The sequence below is a fragment of the Thermomyces dupontii genome (genome assembly GCF_041956625.1).
Source record: "Thermomyces dupontii strain NRRL 2155 unplaced genomic scaffold VTN31scaffold_4, whole genome shotgun sequence".
NCBI lineage: Eukaryota > Fungi > Ascomycota > Eurotiomycetes > Eurotiales > Trichocomaceae > Thermomyces > Thermomyces dupontii.
Window position 1 is genome coordinate 1,601,879 of NW_027192310.1, and position 15,529 is coordinate 1,617,407.

The 15,529-nt window shown below is 56.1% G+C and overlaps 8 protein-coding genes across 8 annotated transcripts; 4 read left to right on the forward strand and 4 right to left on the reverse strand.

Annotated features, from left to right (window-relative positions):
- Positions 1-20: 20 nt before the first annotated feature.
- VTN31DRAFT_5108 (uncharacterized protein) lies at positions 21-1,167 on the reverse strand (the record flags this gene model as incomplete). Its single annotated transcript, XM_069405571.1, has 4 exons — positions 21-51; positions 103-826; positions 903-922; positions 986-1,167. The coding sequence occupies 4 exons, from the start codon at positions 1,165-1,167 to the stop codon at positions 21-23; spliced, it is 957 nt and encodes a 318-aa protein (XP_069260621.1).
- Positions 1,168-1,382: 215 nt separating this feature from the next.
- On the reverse strand, positions 1,383-3,083 carry VTN31DRAFT_5109 (uncharacterized protein; the record flags this gene model as incomplete). Its single annotated transcript, XM_069405572.1, has 2 exons — positions 1,383-1,415; positions 1,470-3,083. The coding sequence occupies 2 exons, from the start codon at positions 3,081-3,083 to the stop codon at positions 1,383-1,385; spliced, it is 1,647 nt and encodes a 548-aa protein (XP_069260622.1).
- A 455-nt stretch (positions 3,084-3,538) lies between these two features.
- On the reverse strand, positions 3,539-5,003 carry VTN31DRAFT_5110 (uncharacterized protein; the record flags this gene model as incomplete). Its single annotated transcript, XM_069405574.1, has 4 exons — positions 3,539-4,246; positions 4,294-4,695; positions 4,751-4,765; positions 4,821-5,003. The coding sequence occupies 4 exons, from the start codon at positions 5,001-5,003 to the stop codon at positions 3,539-3,541; spliced, it is 1,308 nt and encodes a 435-aa protein (XP_069260623.1).
- A 959-nt stretch (positions 5,004-5,962) lies between these two features.
- On the forward strand, positions 5,963-7,986 carry VTN31DRAFT_5111 (uncharacterized protein; the record flags this gene model as incomplete). Its single annotated transcript, XM_069405575.1, has 6 exons — positions 5,963-6,011; positions 6,067-6,134; positions 6,191-6,358; positions 6,411-7,012; positions 7,060-7,680; positions 7,731-7,986. The coding sequence occupies 6 exons, from the start codon at positions 5,963-5,965 to the stop codon at positions 7,984-7,986; spliced, it is 1,764 nt and encodes a 587-aa protein (XP_069260624.1).
- Positions 7,987-8,787: 801 nt separating this feature from the next.
- Positions 8,788-10,609, forward strand: VTN31DRAFT_5112 (uncharacterized protein; the record flags this gene model as incomplete). The annotated part of the gene is made up of 2 exons (XM_069405576.1): positions 8,788-10,310; positions 10,393-10,609. The coding sequence occupies 2 exons, from the start codon at positions 8,788-8,790 to the stop codon at positions 10,607-10,609; spliced, it is 1,740 nt and encodes a 579-aa protein (XP_069260625.1).
- A 638-nt stretch (positions 10,610-11,247) lies between these two features.
- Positions 11,248-11,943, forward strand: VTN31DRAFT_5113 (uncharacterized protein; the record flags this gene model as incomplete). Its single annotated transcript, XM_069405577.1, has 3 exons — positions 11,248-11,367; positions 11,434-11,529; positions 11,608-11,943. The coding sequence occupies 3 exons, from the start codon at positions 11,248-11,250 to the stop codon at positions 11,941-11,943; spliced, it is 552 nt and encodes a 183-aa protein (XP_069260626.1).
- A 1,081-nt stretch (positions 11,944-13,024) lies between these two features.
- Positions 13,025-14,302, forward strand: VTN31DRAFT_5114 (uncharacterized protein; the record flags this gene model as incomplete). The annotated part of the gene is made up of 4 exons (XM_069405578.1): positions 13,025-13,042; positions 13,115-13,158; positions 13,218-13,665; positions 13,715-14,302. The coding sequence occupies 4 exons, from the start codon at positions 13,025-13,027 to the stop codon at positions 14,300-14,302; spliced, it is 1,098 nt and encodes a 365-aa protein (XP_069260627.1).
- Positions 14,303-14,351: 49 nt separating this feature from the next.
- VTN31DRAFT_5115 (uncharacterized protein) lies at positions 14,352-15,522 on the reverse strand (the record flags this gene model as incomplete). Its single annotated transcript, XM_069405579.1, has 2 exons — positions 14,352-15,349; positions 15,405-15,522. The coding sequence occupies 2 exons, from the start codon at positions 15,520-15,522 to the stop codon at positions 14,352-14,354; spliced, it is 1,116 nt and encodes a 371-aa protein (XP_069260628.1).
- Between the last annotated feature and the right edge of the window lie 7 nt (positions 15,523-15,529).

Consider the following 15,529-nt stretch of genomic DNA (forward strand, 5'->3'; position numbering starts at 1 on the left):
ACTTAATTCGGCTAGTCTATCTACACGGATCTCCCTTTGAGAGCCTCACGCCTGAATGCCCATCAGCCTGAATTCATCAAGCCCTGGAAAATGGATACTCACCACCACTCCTCGAACTTTTGAGCGTGCAGGTTAATCCCCAACTCCGCCAGCACCCTCGTTGACAGCTTCGTGTTGAACGGCCTCTGCACGGCGGCGCCGGGGTCATTGCCCTTGCGGTTTGGGACCATCGCGGGGATCTCCATGCCCAGGATGCGCGCCAGGACCTGGCACATTTCATACTTGGTCATGCGCTCCTCTGCCGAGAACTGCAGAATCTTCGGCATCTGCTTCAAGTCGCCCCCCTTGCTGCGTACCTGAATGTACCGCACCGCGACGTCGTTGCAGACGCGCGCCACATCTTGCGTGTTGGTCGGGTAGCGCTGGGACCAGTCGTCCATACTGATGGGCGGCGCCGCAGGGTCCCGCGCCCGCGCGATCTGGTCCAGCAGGACATTGACTGCGCTCTCGCTGTTCGACTCCGCCGGCCCGTACAGCAGCGGTACGCGCAGCACCAGTCCGAGTCCCGTCTCGCGCGTCGCCTCCAGCACGGCAACTTCCCCGTCGCGCTTCAGCTCGCCGTATCGGTTCGTCGGCCGCGTCGGCGCATCCGCTTCGTAGGGCGCCTCACCTTCAGCCCCCGGGAACACGTAGTCGGTGGAGATGTAGATCAGCAGGATGCCCCGCTGAGAGGCCGCCTGGGCGAGCGTCCGCGTTGCGTCGACATTGAGCCGCTGGGCTTGCTCGGGGTTCTTCTCGCATGCGTCCGGGGAGCGGTTCGCAGCGCCTGGGGAGAAATGACAACAACTCCATCAGCATTCAGGCTGGACGTAAATGGAATCGACGGGTGGGCGGGCTCGTACTGTGAACAATAACCTGAGGCCTTCGTAGAACCCGGTCAGTTAAGAGCTTCAAACAAACTTAAGACAGTCGCGTTGATACGTACTTTGCCTCTTCCAGCATCCGAATGATCTCATCCGGATCCTCGAGGTTGGCCTTGATGATCGTCGGCGGTTTTGCTCGGCTGAAACCTTGACCAACAGTCAACCACCCGGCCTTTTTGAAAGTGTTGAAGATCTCGCGGCCCAAAAGGCCGGTAGCGCCGGTGATTAAAGCAGAGTAAGCCATTGTTGGGCTCGAGGTATGATGAATGAATTTTTAAATTCCGATCGAGGGGGTTGAATTTCAGAGCCCCGCGGTGGATTGATATTGACATCACTTAGTACTCACTACTGGGACGAGAATTTCTATCAGAGATTCTAGAACACAATTGTTTCATCTAGTTTCTATTTCATAGCGGTCTATTTTCATATTCAAGTATTTTATTTTACACCCTCTCCTGATCAGATATATTTGTACGGATTCATAATCCCATTCTGCAAATCGTCAGCGTCTCGAAATCAATCGATGCGGAGATCAAACCGACTTACCGGATCATACAACCGCTTCAACTGCAACATGAGATTGATCGCCGTCTGATTCTGGCTGTAGCCGATGAACTCTTTCTTCGCGAGACCCAGGCCGTGCTCGGCGCTGATGCTGCCGTGCCGCTTCTGAAGCCACTCGTACACCCACGGCTCAATGGCCTTCTCCACCTCCTTGTTGTACTGGCGCACCGAGACGTTGAGGTGCAGATTCGCATCGCCCATGTGGCCGTAGCCGACGACGGCGCGGACAGGGAAGGACTCGTCATCGCCGACCAACCCGCGTTCCGTCAACCGTGCCTTGCAGTCCTCGACCAGTTGGTAGAGCTCCGGCAGAGGGATCGACACGTCGTACTTGTAGGTGCCGCCGAGGTGGCTGAGAGCCTCGGTGATACCCTCCCGCCAGCGCCACAGACTTTGCGCCTGCGTCTCGTCCTGCGCGAGCACGCCGTCCGCCACGATGCCCTCGCCCATGACGTGCTCCAGGAAGGTTTCGAGCTTGGCAAAGTCGTGCTCGGCATTCGATCCGTTCGTTTCAATCAGGCAGTAGAACGGGTACTCCCCTTCCAACGGCGATTTGTTGCCCGTAGACTCGCGCACGAGGCTCTGGCTGCGGCCGTCCATCAGCTCAAAGGCGGACAAAATCTCCGAGAGCTGGCCCTTGGCCTCTCGGAACGCGCGCCGCACGTGGTCGTAGCTCTCCAGTCCAAAGTAGGCGACATTGACGGCCTTGGGGCGCGGGGGACACAGAATCGAGACCTTGGTGACGATACCAATGGTTCCCTCGGACCCGATAAACAACTGCTTCAGATCGTAGCCCGTATTGTTCTTGCGCAGTGTCGACAAGGCGTCCACGACGGTGCCGTCGGGCAGCACGGCCTCCAGCCCCAGAACGTTGCCGTGCAAGCTCCCGTAGCGCAGTAGGCGGAGACCGCCGGCGTTGGTCGCAACATTCCCTCCAATATGGCACGACCCCTTGGCACCCAAGTCGAGCGGGAACAGGAACCCTCGCTCCGCCAGGTATTGGTCGGCGACCTCGAGAATCACGCCTGCATCCGCGACCAAGACCCCGGATTCCTCGTCGAACGAATGAATGCGGTTCATCCGCGAGAGGTTGATCACAATCTCGTCAAACACGGGCACCGAGCCGCCAACCAGTCCCGTGTTGCCGCCCTGCGGCACAACGGCCAGCTTGTGCTCGTTGCAGTACCGCAGAATCTGGCTAACTTGCTCGGTACTCTGCGGCCTCAGCACCAGCCGCGTCTGGCCGGAGTACTTGCGCATCCAGTCGGTGTTGAACGGCTCGAGGTCGTCCGTCGCGTCGGCCGTGACGCCGTCGATGACCGCGGATTCCGCGCCGAGCAGGTCCTTGAAGGACCGGACATGTTCCGGAGTGACTTGGGCAAAGCTCGGGTTTCGCTTGATGTTCGGGTACGCGTTAGCGGTTAATTGGACTTTTTTGGAGGCGGCTGAGCGAGGCGCGCTGTGGGTGAACGAGCGATAGGAGGACGGGATCGGGGAGGTCGTAAGTGGCGCTACTGTCGAGCGCGCTGCGGTCCTCCCGCACCGCGGAACTCGAACCCGTCGCAGGGACACGGCGAATCCTCGCGTCGCGGACATGATGGGAGGGTTGAGGAGAGGAATCGACCCCGTCTTCGCCGACTTCGGTGTGTTTTTATAAGTTGAATCTCGACATCGGCCCGAAGCTTTCTCGGCCGTACAATCTTGCTTGGCATGGAGTTTAGACTTTGATCATGACTGCTTGACGACCATTATCCGGGATAACTACGAGTACGGTCTCCGGATCTTGTGTTCAGATCGGGACTCTTGTGAGAATGTTCATCTTGGTGCAGGTGTTCTGGTATTGCGCATTGCCACGGTCACCCACTACGAGTACAGAGTACAGATCTGGGGAAAGGGGGAAGCTCAGTCTTGGTGAACATGCCAGGTTTCGACCATTCTCGTGCATTTACAGCACCAATTGCTCAGTAGTAATGATGGAAGTTGACTCATCAAATCGATGTGTCGACAGTCACGCATCGAGCACCAGAACTGACCTAAGGGGAACTGTTTTCCTATCGAGTGCTCTCGGATTCTTCATTCTTGATTCTTGGGAATACCAGCCACAGAACGGCGAGAACCCCCAGCAGCGCGAGCACAATCGGCTGCAACACCCACACGCCCCGAGCGTGCGCAATCGGGCCAACCACAAACGGTCCAATGGCACCTCCCGTCCCACCAATGGCGATTGAAAACCCCAGAGAACTAACGTGCAAATGCCGCGGCAGCAGCTTCGCCGCCATGATGGTAGCGCTTGGAAACATTGGCCCTAAGAACAGCCCCAGGAACGACACGGCGATGGCCGACGCCAGGAAATGCGGGACCAACCAAAAGACCAGCTCCAGTGCGATGGAGAGGGCCAGGTAGATGGACACGCAGAGCCGCTCCCCGTAGCGTTCCGTCACGGGCCCCAGGAAGGCGCGCCCAGCGGTCTGGCCCGCCCAGAACAGGGTCGAGCTGAGACCGGCCTCGTAGGGTGACGCCCGCCGCACGTTCAGCATGAACGAGGTGATCCAGCCGCTCATGGTCACCTCGATGCAGAGGTAGAAGAAGAAGAAGCAGCTGCAGAGCCATGTGATCTTGTTCATCAGGGCCCTGCGGTTGCCGGTCTTCTCGTGAGACGGCGCCTCGGAATCGCCGTGCGCCTGCTGCTGGTAGATGATCCCGGTCTTATTCCAGAAGGTCAAGGATAGGGTGACCGCCTCGAATGCGGATGCCCCAACCTGGACGAGTCAGCTTCGCCCCTTGCGTCTCTCATCGGCCAACGAACCATGAGGTAAAAGAATTCGTACCACCCCATATTTAGCTGGGTGACCATGCTTGTGGCGATCAGCGGGCATATAGTGGCTCCTACGGAATACATCGAATGCAGCACACCCTGAACGATGTTGGCCTTCTCCATCTGTCCGATCCAGGCACTCCAGGCTGCATCGAGCAGGCCATTGGCTAGTCCGCCTAGGAAGGCCGCAACGACAATCGCGGGAAAGGGCGGGTGCAGGCAGGTGATCACGTAGTCCGCGATATGCAGGGCGGGCGCCACGATGGCAACTCCGCGTTGGCCGAAGCGGGCATGGATCATAGCATTGGTAAACGCGGCCACTGTGTAGCCTCCGAATGGCGCCAGGAAGATGAACGAGACATTTGTATAATTGAGACCGTAGTATGATTGGATCTTCACGTTCTCGCATTAAATCGAACTGCCTACAGCTTGCAGGGACCGGACTTACATATGGTAGTAGGGCCTAGGGAAGAAGTTAGCTATTGCCAGAGAAATCAGTCGGACCCAGGTAGAAATACCCCATACGCAGCATCGTTCATCCCCGACAGAAAGAACGAAAAGAACGACGCCAGCAGCCGAAACGGATTGGATTTGGGACGATTCCACCTTTCTCGCTCAAAAGGCGGCGGAGAGATCGGCTCATGGACCGCTGCCGCCGTTTGCTCCGGCCGCGACTCGACTACCTGGTCACTGGAACCCATGATCCCCTGCGGCCATCCCGGTCTGGATGGACTGTCGAGCACCAGCGCTGGAGGAATCGGAGGAAAATCGACATCGCGTGAGGGGTTTGTTGTGAAGGAGTGAAAAGCCAAGCCCTAAAGATCCAGAATTCTGGACGCTGAGTCTCGCCTTGAGGTCCGTGAACTCCGCGGACCCGGTGACTTGGCCGTGGATTCTGCGGTTAGAGGCCGGAGGCGCGTTTTCCGCCAATTCCCAGGCTTATCGAGGGAGTACAGTACCTAGATGGAGGCCATTCCGATCGATTGCTCTCCATGATCAGATCTCACGTCGTTCAAAGAGCATGGCTTCTGCACATTCCACAGATAGGTACTCTCTAGTACTCCGTACTTACGTATCGCTGGATATCTATCTCGGGGCAAATACTCCGAAATGGATTGATCAATTTGATTGGATTCCGAAGCACCATTCGCTCAGTTAACTAGCATTTTGTTTTTTTCTGAATACGAGCCACGCTGCTCGAAAACTTCCACCATCGTGCAGGTCAATACTTGAAATAAGTAACCATGATAAGGGATCGTCCATTGCACGTTGAGAGTCTGTAGATCTGTCAATAACCCCAGAATTCCTCTGATAAGATGCTTATCACGCTGCAGCCAGGCATGCAAGGGCGGAATGGCTATTTGTTGTGGCAGCGAGGATCCGAGGCGAACCGCTAGTGAGCTTAGCGCCGGTTGCTCAGAGCGACCAATGTTTCCCCTCGAGGTGGTCCCAAGCAAGGCCAAGCGAAGGCCAAAAAAGCTTCAAAATCTGACGAGGAGGGGAAACCGCTAGAATCGGATTAGAGGATGCGAGGGCTGTCCGAGGTTGCTCCGCTTCTCCAGACAAGAATTCTCTGTGCTTCTCCTCTCCGTGCCTCTGGAGCGCTGTTTGCAGTCGGGAAATAGCTGGCTCAATTGACTGGAGCAGAGAACGGGAAACAATGGCGACCGACATGGCAAGCCGATATGAAATGCTGGAGGAGCTGGGAAGTGCGTGGTTGGTCCCAAAGGCGCCGCGCATGCAGACTACTAAGCCATTGTTTAGGCGGCAGCTTCGGCACAGTATACAAAGCCATTGAAAAAGAAACGGGGGAAGTCGTCGCAATTAAGCATGTGAGTGACTGCGTTGGCTCCATGTCGCGACCAATTCGTCTAATCGGCCGGACCAGATCGACCTCGAGTCCAGCGAGGATGACATTCAAGAAATCCAGCAAGAAATCTCCGTCCTTGCCGCATGCGCCAGTCCCTACGTGACCCAATACAAAGCGAGCTTTCTGCGCGGCCACAAACTATGGATTGTGATGGAATATCTGGGGGGTGGGTCATGTTTGGATCTGGTATGAGCCCTTATCCGTCGCGTCGCCGCAGCGATACTGACAGAAAAATCAGCTCAAACCGGGCGTCTTCAGCGAAGCGCATATCGCCATCATCTGTCGCGAGCTTCTGCTAGGGCTGGATTACCTGCACCGTGAAGGCAAGATCCACCGAGACGTCAAAGCAGCCAATGTCCTCCTCTCCGACACCGGCAAGGTCAAGCTGGCGGACTTTGGGGTCGCCGCCCAATTGACCAACATCAAGTCGCAGCGGAACACCTTTGTCGGCACGCCATTTTGGATGGCGCCCGAGGTGATCCAACAGGCCGGTTACGATTTCAAGGCCGACATCTGGTCTCTCGGCATCAGCGCAATGGAGATGGCCAACGGAGAGCCACCGCATGCCGGGACACATCCAATGAAGGTGCTGTTCCACATTCCCAAGGCGCCCGCGCCGCGGCTCGAGGGCGACCAGTTCTCCCAAACGTTCAAGGACTTCATCGCGCAGTGCTTGATCAAGGACCCGGACCGCCGGCCAACGGCGAAGGAGCTGCTGAAGCACAAGTTTGTCCGCAACGCGGGCAAGACGGAGGCTCTGCAAGAGCTCATTCGGCGCAAGCGGGAGTGGGACGTCGGCCAAGGCGGCGGCGATCGAATCAAGTATTACGCAGAGACTATGTAGGTGTCGTCCAGTCCGCAATGATCACCAAAGCTGACCTTTACAGGACCGACATGACTCCCAATGACGACGACGACGACGGATGGATCTTTGACACCGTCAGAGCGCCGACGGTCAAGAACCCTGTCTTCACCGATTCGTTCGAGGATCCTCGCGAGAAATTGGAAGATCTCCATATCACAAGCCCGCAACAGCCTGCGAAACCCGTGGCAAACTCCACTGTGCGACGGACCCCGGCCCCTGATCGGTCACCATCCGTCAGGAGGACCAACCAAAAACGACGTTCAAGTGGTGTGAAGCAGCCGCTCGGCGTAGACCTAAGCTTTGGAAACAGTCCGTCAACGGTGCGCCAATTTCGACGCGTGTCCAATGGGATGGGCGACGACTCCGAGCGCCAGTACCCGGTACCCTTTGGTATGGATGAGAATGCCTGCCCCAAGACGCTCTTCGACGAGTCGACCCGGCACGAGACCAAGGAAGCGCAATTGGGCCGAAGGGCATACAGCAAAGGCATCGGATTGGCCTGTCAGGAAGTCCTGGCTAACACCTGCGATCACGAGAAACGAGAAGCCATTTCTCGCGTCGCAGAGGCCATTAGCGACCTGGAGATGGTCGATCCCGAAGGGCTCTATCATATCCTGAGGCTTTGTAATGAAAAGATGAAAACGTGGGTTTCCTTACGTTTGAGAACAAACGATCCTTGCTGACTTGTCCCAGCGACCCAAAACTGCGCCCTCTCCTCCCAGAACCTTCGCAGCCAGAATCGCCCCATAGACAGCGGCTCGTTCTTGCACAGAATAACCCTCACCTCAAAAGCCATCGCCGACGTCAGTCCATGCAGGCGCAGGAGGCCCAGGCGAATCCGCCACCGATGCAGTTGCACACTCCAGGGATGGAGCACACCAAACAGATCGCCAATGTCCTATACCAGCGGTGGAGCGAAGGTCTCCGCAATCGATGGCCTGCAGTATGATCCTCGCTTCTTCATCCTGCACCGTGTTCCAACATTCGCCTTTCGGAGAACGACCCACGACTCGCCACGTAATATTATACCTGCCATGTACACTACCGCAACCCTCCGGCCTGGTAACCGTCACGGCGCGTCGCTATTTATACTTCTGTGTCGATGAACTTTGTGAATGACCCGAATGGTATATATGTCTCATTTCTCTTCGTCCTACGATTCCCTGCCACTTGTCTGTACTCTGTACTGTATCATGGGAATGGATGATGTATATCTGCACGATGGAGTCAGGTTTCTTTGCCCCGTCTGCTTGGAAAAGGCGGATCAAGCAGTGAAGCGTTGCTTGTCATATTCCGTGTTTCATCCCTGACTTGTGGACAGAGTGTATACAATCTTACCTCGCTTGATGAAATGATTGCTGTCGAAGTTTTGATTGCTTGTGCCAATCCTATCCCCCAAAGGCTAATCCGGGTCCAGACCGCGAGGCCGTTTCATTACCGGCCATATTCCGAGAACTCCTTCCATTGGCAGATGAATTACAGTTCATCCATATCAGGTTTAGCGCCTAACTATAATTGGTATCGATACGGTAACCCCTTTTCATGCATAGCCGGCTTGGCGGCCTAAGCTCCTCCGGCGTTTCTGGTCTGGAGTTCGCGTCTCAGGCTTGTTTTCCGTCGAGGAGTTCGCTCCTTGTTTCTCCCTATTGTTGTTTTAGAGCCATTGGATGCTCGTCTCTGTTGTTTTTCTTCTTTTCCCCCGTCATGCTCTGAGCCATTTCTGTTTTCTTGTTTGCTCAAACTCTTCCGGATGCAGGCTGGCCCTGATATGGAGGCTCCCGGAACCCATGCCAACCCCAACCATGGGTCGCCACCGCGGGAGAACGGCGCCTCCTCGGCTGCGGCGGATCCGACGGCGACGCCAGAGAACAAGCAGTCCTCCCAGTCGTCGTCGCGTCCCAGCACGGCCGCTGCTCGCCACGCCAAACGGCTGACGTTGAACTTTCCCATCAACCCCCCGTCTGGTGGATTGCGATCGGATCAGAACTCGCCTGCGATCGGGTTGGGCTTGAGCGCTCTGCCAACGGACACACCAGTCAGCAGCATGTCCCCCGGCCGTTTCGTTGTGAATTCGCCCGTACCCTTTGACGATTCGGCGGATGGCTCGGACCTCCTGACGGCGATTGCATCCCAGGAGCGCAAGGTGCTGGAGCTGCGGGAGGAGCTGCAGCGGGCCGAATCGGAGCTGGCCCGGTTGAAGAAACAGTGGGCCGCGAACGAGAAACAAAGAAAACGGAATCAGATCAATTACCATGCCGAGGTGCTGAAAACGCTGAGAACCGCGGAGGTTGCGGAGGATGGCTCGAAGCCGGCAAGCGATGCCGGGTCGCAGACTTCCGAGCAGTCGTCGGTGCAGGCCCGGATCAGCAGGGAACTCGAACGGCGGAACAGTGTCAGGAATATGCCGGAGGGGGAGGTGTCGATCTCGGCCAACGGGCGCCGGGTGTTTGCAAGCTCGAAGCATGCCCGCACGTTATCGCTGCTCTCGGACAAAGCAAAGGCCGGCGGAAAGGGTGACTCGGAGCAAAGGATTGCGGGCCATCCCCGGTCGGCCACTTTGCCCTCGGTCGAACGCGGTACGCCTGAAACGAGACAGGGCGAGCTGCGCAGAACATCCTCGGGAATGGCGCAATGGCGCAGGTCGATGCCTCCACCGTCTCGAGAAGCATTGTTGCAGACAGGCCGACAGATGGCCTCGGATTTCAAGGAGGGATTCTGGACATTTCTGGAGGACATTCGACAGGCCACCGTGGGCGACGAAGGGATATACGGGACTGAAGCGAGGGGATTGCAGCCCCCCAGTTCAAAATCTCAGCAGCGTTCCAGCAGTCGGTCGTCGAGATCGGAGCGAAGCACGACGCCCTCCGAGCGCCGCGAATTACCGGGCATCTCGGCAGACCGAGTCAAGTCAACGGCGACGTCGTCGTCCTCCAAAGACAAGGAGGGGTCCTCGAAGACATCTGGTAATAAAACCACTCCTCGGAAGAACCAGGAGACGTCGTTTTGGAGTGAATTCGGAATTGATACGCCTGGGCAGACGTCACAATCCGCCAAGGCACCCGCCCACACTACCCAAGACGGGCAGAAAGGTCGCGAGGATTCGAACTTGCTCGACGTTGATGACGATGATGACTGGGATGCATGGGATATCCCGCAGGCAACCACGTCAACAACAACAAAGACGCACACGCCGTCATCGAGCAGGTCCACGATCGAGTCAAAACGGGACCAATCGCCTTCGACCCAGGACAGTAGTCCGCGGACAATCGCGAGGTGAGTTGGCGATCAGTCAGTCAGACAACGGCGCCATTCCCCTCCGACATTGCAGGATTTCAGCTGATGGGAATGTACATAGTCTGGAAAAGGGCGACAAATCGGCATCTGATGGTATCCCGTGGCCCTCACTGAGCAATTTCAAACCGTCCAACCTCACCAAGACCGCGTCACATCTGATGGCCGAATGGGAGCGGAGTCTGGTGTCGCCGGACTCGGATAAGCCACCACGCAAGGAAGTGCCGGCTGTCACGCATCCTCGTAATGTTGTTGAGGAGGATTGGGGTCCCCCGTTTTGACTAGTCCGTGGCCAACAGACCTGGCATGATATATTTCTTTTCACAATTCTCTTACGACTGAGATGACGATTTTGCTTGTATAGAAGGCAGGAGGGAGGACAGCCGACTTTTGGGAATCGGCGCTCACCATTTCTGTGCCTCAGTCGAATTGATTGTACGATTTTTCTTGGCTATTTTGAATCATGAAATGTATATAATCAATAGATCGTGATGCCATGGCACATGCAATTGCGAGGCATAATCTACACTGGCTACGGGCTCCCTTTCATCGTGGCATGCTGCGTCAGTGCAGTGCTCAAGTTTAACGTTGGAGCATTGTTGATGCCTGATCTGTGAGGCACCAATCAACTCAGGGCAAACATTAATACTTCCGACGCTATACCTAATACGGCAAGCGCGAACCCTAAAGAACTGCGTCACTGGTCCATCGGGACAGCCGGAAAATTTCGATTTTGCGATGTTTTCCTGTCGCGATCGAGAGTGACAATCGAGACAGCTCCAGACTGTCCAATGTCCTTGATACGACGATATCTCGACCTTGGTTGTTGTATCGAGCAGTTCCTTGCGGCCGCGGTATTGTACCATATAAACGCCAGTCAGTCACGTTCCGAAGCTTCGACTATATACACGGTTAGAAGATGAGTCTACCGGGAATGCCGCCGATGGGCGGCGCTGGCTTGGGCGGTGCTATTGGCGCTGGCGCTGGCGCTGGCGGTGCAGTAGGAATGACGAACCAGGAGCAGGCAATGGTGAAAATGGTGGGTGGACTACATTGTTTTGCAGGGCCTGTCGAACATGAGACTGACCGGGAGGATACTACACAGGTGCAAGCAGCGATGGAGTCATGCCCGTTCAAAAGCGTCATCTCCGGCACCATGGGTTTCGCGCTCGGTGGAGCATTTGGCCTATTCATGGCTAGTGTACGTACCTCCGCAACCCTGGTTTCGGGTTTGTCGTCCACATTGTTTGCTAACCGCTCCGGGGGTCTGGGTTTGTAGATGTCTTACGACACCCCCTTCAGCCCCAAAGGCCAAGAAATCGCCAATCTCCCCTGGCGGGAACAACTTCGGATCGGCTTCAAAGACATGGGTGCACGGTCATGGTCATCGGCCAAGAACTTTGGCCTCGTCGGCTTGCTGTTCTCCGGCACGGAGTGCTGCATCGAGGGTCTGCGCGCAAAGAACGATCTCAAGAATGGAATTGCGGCCGGGTGTATCACCGGAGGGATACTCGGGGCGAAAGCTGGCCCGCAGGCTGCGGCTCTGGGGTGTGCAGGCTTTGCGGCATTCAGTGCGGCGATTGATGCGTATTTGCGGATGCCGTCGGATGAGTGAATTTCAATTCGATTGCACAAGGGAAGTTTGGGAATGGCGTTGGGAATGAGGGCATCTTACATGCATGGCGTTTGGGTTGGTTGGTTTCTAAACTGTACAGTATATATTGACTCGGTGATTGAGTTTGATGGATAGACTGAATATGGCGTCATACGCAAGTTAATTGATTGAGCCTTTCCGCTCTTCCGAAGTGTTGAATCTCTCATTTGCATGACACGAGACTATTTAGTTTTGCAAAACGTATCATGGAGGCCATTGAACTAAATGGCAACTCAAACGACCCTTCGCAGAGCTATGCCGTCGATTCAGGGTCCGGGCCGACCCAAAATCACTCCAAGAAGAAGAGCATTGTACAGCGCACCTCCGCCTGGTGGCAGCAATACATCTCCCCCGAACTCATCATCGATCGAGAGAACCAACACAACGTTCCTGCTCGGGACTTCCTAGGTCTATTTCTCTCTCAACCCTAACCATGTCAAATTGATTGAAGCTCAAAAAAGCCCTAACCGAGTTCCTTTGACTCCAGCCTTGGAAAGACTCCACCTCGCCTACGTCCGCTCTTCAAACCTGATCGCCCAATTCGCCGTGATCGTCATCCAAGTCATCCTGCTCCGCAGCCGGCAGATGCGTAAATCATCACCTTCGTCTTCGCTGCGTCACAGGCCCATGATCCGCGCCGCAACGGCGTTGGCGGTGCTGTCCATCTGTGTGGCCCTTGTTGTGGTCTTAAGGGGGGCGATGAGATATTTTTATTTGCAGCGGTTGATGACGAAGAAAATGGGGAGGTATAAGTGTGCCGGTGTGATGGGGATAGGGTTACTGGCGGGATTGGGACTGGTGGTTAGTATACCTCTTTCCCTAGATATAACTTTTTTCCTAGTTCTTGGTGATTGATGGGATGTGTGATAGATGTATGCTTTTGGATTGGGGATTATTGTTGTGTATGGATGAGCTTGGACTTCAGGTTAGGGTTTTGTACTTGATCTTGCCACGACGGCATGACGTAGACTAGGATCAATAGAGTCATATTCTGGAAAGACGAGACGAGGCAGAACTTCACGTAAGTTGAAGTCAGTTCGGAATGGCATCGGCAAAGAATGTCAGTAATCCGTGCTTTTAGAGACCTATTACATCGCTAACATCAAATGACCTGATCGAATATTCTGTCCAGCGCCCTCTGAACCGCGAACCACCCGCAGAGATCCTCATATCGAGGCATGCATGCACATCACTCCTCCAGTTTCGCTTCACACATTGATTAGATTTGAAAACAGTTTCATCACCCCTTCCGATTTCGCATACGACCGCAACCACGGCCCCATTCCACATCTCTCCGCCTCATCACATTCCATCCATATCGACGGCGACGGCGTCAGGAACCCACTCACCCTCTCCGTCCACGACCTGCAGACCAACTTTGACCAACATGAAATCATCTGCGCTTTACAATGCGCCGGCAATCGCCGACATACCATGCGCACGCTGCTGAAGGAAGTGCAGGGGATTGACTGGGGTGATGCAGCGGTGATGAATTGTCAGTGGAAGGGGCCGCGGCTGAGGGACGTGTTACTCCGGGCGGGTGTTGTCGAGGAAGAGAAAGAGAAGTATCATGTTGCATTTGCTTGCGGGCAGGTTCCGTGTCAGAATGATGAATGGTACGGGAGTAGTGTCGAATTGAGACGCTGTTTGGACCTGGGCATGGATGTGATACTGGCGCTGGAGGTAGGTACTACTCTCTACCGTGTCACATGGAGAGATGTGGACCATGTAGATGAACCACCGCCCGCTGCCCATATACAAGGGCTATCCTGCCCGCGTTGTTATTCCCGGCGTCGTCGGTGCCCGCTGGGTGAAATGGCTCGACCGCATCACCGTGCAAAAGGAAGAATCACCAAACTTTTACCAGCGACGTGACTACAAGGTGCTGCCTCCCGAAGCGACCGACGCGGCCAAGGCGGCTGAATTCTGGGATAAGACTCCGGCGATGACAGAGACCGTTGTGAACTCTGTCGTCGCGGTGCCGCGGGATGGGCAGACGGTGTATCGGGATGAAGATGGGCTGGTCGAGGCTAGGGGGTATACGGTGCCGCAGGGGCATTATGGGCCGGTTGTTAGGGTTGAGGTTTCTGGGGATGGGGGCCGGACTTGGGCTGATGCGCGGCTGGAGCATGGAGAGGTAAGTACATGGGCGTGGGTGCTGTGGACTGCTCGAGTGCCCATGGCTCAGGGCAGTCTCAAGCAGATCCTCAGCTGTGCAACGGATGCTGGTGGTCATAAGCAGCCGGAGACATCGCAGTGGAATCTGCGCGGCGTGGGATATAACGGTTATGGACTGGCGAGAAATCTGACGGTCATTTGACTTTACTACACACGAGGCGTTCGATTCGTATCATACATGGCCTTAAAATCTAAGGCAGGACAATGTATTTCTCTAAATGTTTGGGAATCGCATCTCGGAGGCCCTTGCTGCGCAGCCACTTGTCGGAAAACAGCCGGTCTGCATAGCGGTACGCACCATCGCAGAGGATTGTCACCACCGTGTGGCCCTTGCCCAGTTTCTGGGCGACCTCCTTGGCTGCAACGACGTTGAGCGCCGACGACGCGCCGAGATAAAGCCCTTCTTCGTCCAGGCAGCGGTACACCATCTCGATGCTCTTCTCGTCGGGGATGTGCAGCGAGTCATCAATCAGGTCAATGTCCGGTTTCAGGTTGTCCGTCACGCGGCCCTGCCCGATGCCCTCCGTGATACTGCTACCGCTCCGAGAGACCAGCTTGCCGCCGCTCTGGATGTAGTTGTGCAGGACACTGCCCGGCGGATCGGCCAGGAAGCTCTTGACCCGTCCGTTGCTGATCGTCTTGAGATACCGCGTGACGCCGGCCAGCGTGCCCGCCGTGCCCGTCGCGCACGTAAACGCATCGATCTTACCCTCCGTTTGCGCCCAGATCTCCGGGCCCGTCGTCTCGATGTGTGCCTGGCGGTTCGCCGTGTTGTCAAACTGGTTCGTCCACACGGCGTTCTCAAGCGACTCGGCATGCCGCCGCGCCTGATGGTTGTAGTTTTGCGGGTCCTCGAATGGCACCGCGGGAACGGGGTAAACCTCAGCGCCCAGCAACCGCAGCAGATCGATCTTGCCCTGCGACTGCGTGTTGGGCATGTAAATCACTAGCTTGTACCCCTTGGAACGGCAGACGTGCGCTAGTCCAATCCCCGTGTTCCCCGCGGTACCTTCAACCACCGTCCCGCCGGGCCGCAGCAGGCCGTTTTCCTCCGCATCCTTGACGATGTACAGCGCCGCTCGATCCTTCACGCTGCCGCCGGGGTTTTGGAACTCGGCCTTGCCCAGAATATTGCAGCCCGTTTCCTCCGACAGCCGCTTTAGTCGGATCAATGGCGTATTCCCAATTGCTGCAACGCCCGGTCAGCATCGAACTTTTGGCAGCTCTCCGGTCCAGAACCGTACCTTCAGTCAGCCCATTGACAACGCCCTGCGCCTGTGAGACCTTGGTGTTGTACGCTGTTGACGCTTCCGCGCCACGAAGCGCGGTCGTCGCAAAGGTCCGCAGCCCTTGTCTGAACATCTTTTTC